The sequence below is a fragment of the Meleagris gallopavo genome, unplaced genomic scaffold, assembly GCF_000146605.3.
Source record: "Meleagris gallopavo isolate NT-WF06-2002-E0010 breed Aviagen turkey brand Nicholas breeding stock unplaced genomic scaffold, Turkey_5.1 ChrUn_random_7180001935774, whole genome shotgun sequence".
Classification (NCBI taxonomy): Eukaryota; Metazoa; Chordata; class Aves; order Galliformes; family Phasianidae; genus Meleagris; species Meleagris gallopavo.
In genome coordinates this window covers 1-2,345 of record NW_011197758.1, presented here as the reverse complement: position 1 = coordinate 2,345, position 2,345 = coordinate 1, and the positions used below count along the sequence as shown (strand labels likewise).

Below are 2,345 nucleotides of genomic sequence, written 5' to 3'. Positions count from 1 at the left end.
GGTTGGGCTGCGGGCTCCGGGATCGGGGGGGCGGGGGAGGGTTGTGGGGCCGAGGTCCGTGCGTCCCTATGGTGGTGGATCCCCATCTCAGTACGTCCCGGTTTTGGTGCATCCCGATCTCGGTGCATCCCAGTGTTGATCCATCCCAGTTTCTGTGCATTCCGATCTCAATTGCAATCCTGATGGCAGAGCATCCTGATCTCCCTGTGCCTCAGTTTTGGTAGATCTCAAGCTCAGCGCATCCCAAGCTCAGTGCATCCCAATCTCAGCCTATCCCGAGTTCGGTACGTCCCAGTGTTGGTGCATCCGAACCTCGGCGCGTTTTGATCTCGGTACGTCTCACTGTCGGTACATCCTGATCTCGGCACATCTGATATCAACGCAACCCAACATCAGTCGATCCCAATCTCACTGCATCCCCATCTCTCTGTATCCCAGATGCGATGCATCCTGATCTTGCTGCATCTCGATCTCAGTTTTGCTGCATCCAACATTTGGCACATCCCAAACTTGACGCGTCCAAATCCCACCGCATCCCAACTTCAGCACATGGCAGTTTCAGTGCACCCCATTCTCACTGCATCCCAAATTCAGTGCATCCTGATTTTGGAGCATCCTAATAGCACGGAATCCCGGTTTCACTGCATCCCAAACTCGCAGTATCTCAGTTTTGTTGCATCCCCATTTTGCAGCATCCCAATCTCGGTGCATTCCAGTTTCACTGCATCCCAAATTCAGTGCGTCCCGATCTTGGAGCATCCCAATTCCAGCACATCCCAATCTTGGAGCATCCTGATCCCAGTTCATCCCAATCCCGGCACATCTCATGTGCAGCCACTCCATGTCCATACAGCTGTGGCCGTGCTGGGGGGTGCAGCCCCCGGAACCCATAGAAAAGGGGAAACTGAGGCAGGTAGGGGCCGGGCAGAGCGGAGTGGCAGTGTATGTGTGGAGAGGGTCCCGCTTGCCCTGGCGCAGCCGCCCATGGGGTGGTATTTGGGGGGACAGGGGGAGGTGGCCATGTCCCCCCCCAACGTGAGGTGCCTCCCACGTCCCCAGCTTGGGGCTGGGTTTGGTCCTGTTTGGTGAGAAAGAAACCCCAAGCGGGGACCTGGGGGGCACAGGAGTGCCCTTACCCGAAATAGGGCAGTGGGTGTTGGGGGGAGTGCTGGGGTTGCTGGGTCCTCCTCCTCAGCCCATGGACTGGGATGGACTGGAAGGGGGGATCCATCTGGTCCTGCCGGGGGGGGTCCATCCTTCCTGAGCATATGGGGGTCTGTGTGCCCCCTCCGGCAGGACCGACCTCCCCATCCCAGGGGGGCTGCTCCACCGTCGGGGTCACCCATGGGTGCTGCGCTGCGCTCCCAGACCTGTGGAGGAGGGAGAGGCCAGGGGGCATTAAGTGGGTCTGGGGAGGACCCCCCATGGATTGGGGGGCTGTTAGGGGTCCGGGAGGCTCACCCCTCAGTAGGGCCGGTTGGCGTCTTTGGGCCTCTTGAGCTGCACTTTGAGGCGCTTCATGCCGATCTGGAACCCGTTCATGGCATGGATGGCCGCCTGCGCACTGGCTGGATTGTCAAAGCTGACAAAGCCTGGGAGCAGCGGGGACATGGGGACAATGGGGACACAGGGATGGTGGTGACAGTGGGGACGTGGGGACAGCAGAGATGCGGGGACAGTGAGGACACGGTCACGGTGGTACAGGTGTTGTGTATACGTGATACCCCCAGCTACCATAACTCCATGCCCCTGGCCTTGGTGGCTCCGGCTGTGCTGTCCCCACGGTGTTTTGATGTCCTGATCATAATGTCCCCATGTCCCTGGACATGGTGACCCCATCTGTGAAGTCCCTGTGCCCCGGCCACGATGTCTGCACATTCTGGCCATTGTGTCCCCATATTCCTGGTCATGGTGCCCACATCTATGATGTCCCAATGCTATGACAGTGGTGCTCCCACGTCTCCGTCCTTGGTGACCCCATCTGTGATGTCCCAATGCTCTTACCACGATGTCCCCATACTCCAACCACAGTGTCCCCATGTCTTGGCCACGGTGACCCCATCTGTGGTGTCCCCATGTCCTGACCATGGCCATGCTGTCCCCACACTCCGGCCATGCTGCCCACCCCCCAGCCATCACATCCCAGTCCCTACCGAAGCACTTGCTCTGGTTGGTGGCGCGGTCGACGAACACTTTGGCTGAGATGACGTTGCCGAAGGGCAGGAACATCTGTAGGATCTCGGTGTCAGCGAACTCCTGGGGCAGGTGGTAGATGAAGATGTTACAGCCCTCGGGGCCTGCGGAGGGAGCAGCGTCATGGCGGGCACAGGCCCGGGGCGCCCCAA

At 59.5% G+C, this 2,345-nt stretch overlaps 1 protein-coding gene across 1 annotated transcript; it reads right to left on the bottom strand.

Annotated features, from left to right (window-relative positions):
* Window positions 1–6: 6 nt before the first annotated feature.
* On the bottom strand, window positions 7–2,328 carry LOC104916725 (CUGBP Elav-like family member 3; the record flags this gene model as incomplete). Its single annotated transcript, XM_010727739.1, has 3 exons — window positions 7–1,370; window positions 1,462–1,592; window positions 2,154–2,328. Coding segments are annotated over 2 exons (303 nt in total), but the record flags the coding sequence as incomplete, so codon positions are not given.
* Between the last annotated feature and the right edge of the window lie 17 nt (window positions 2,329–2,345).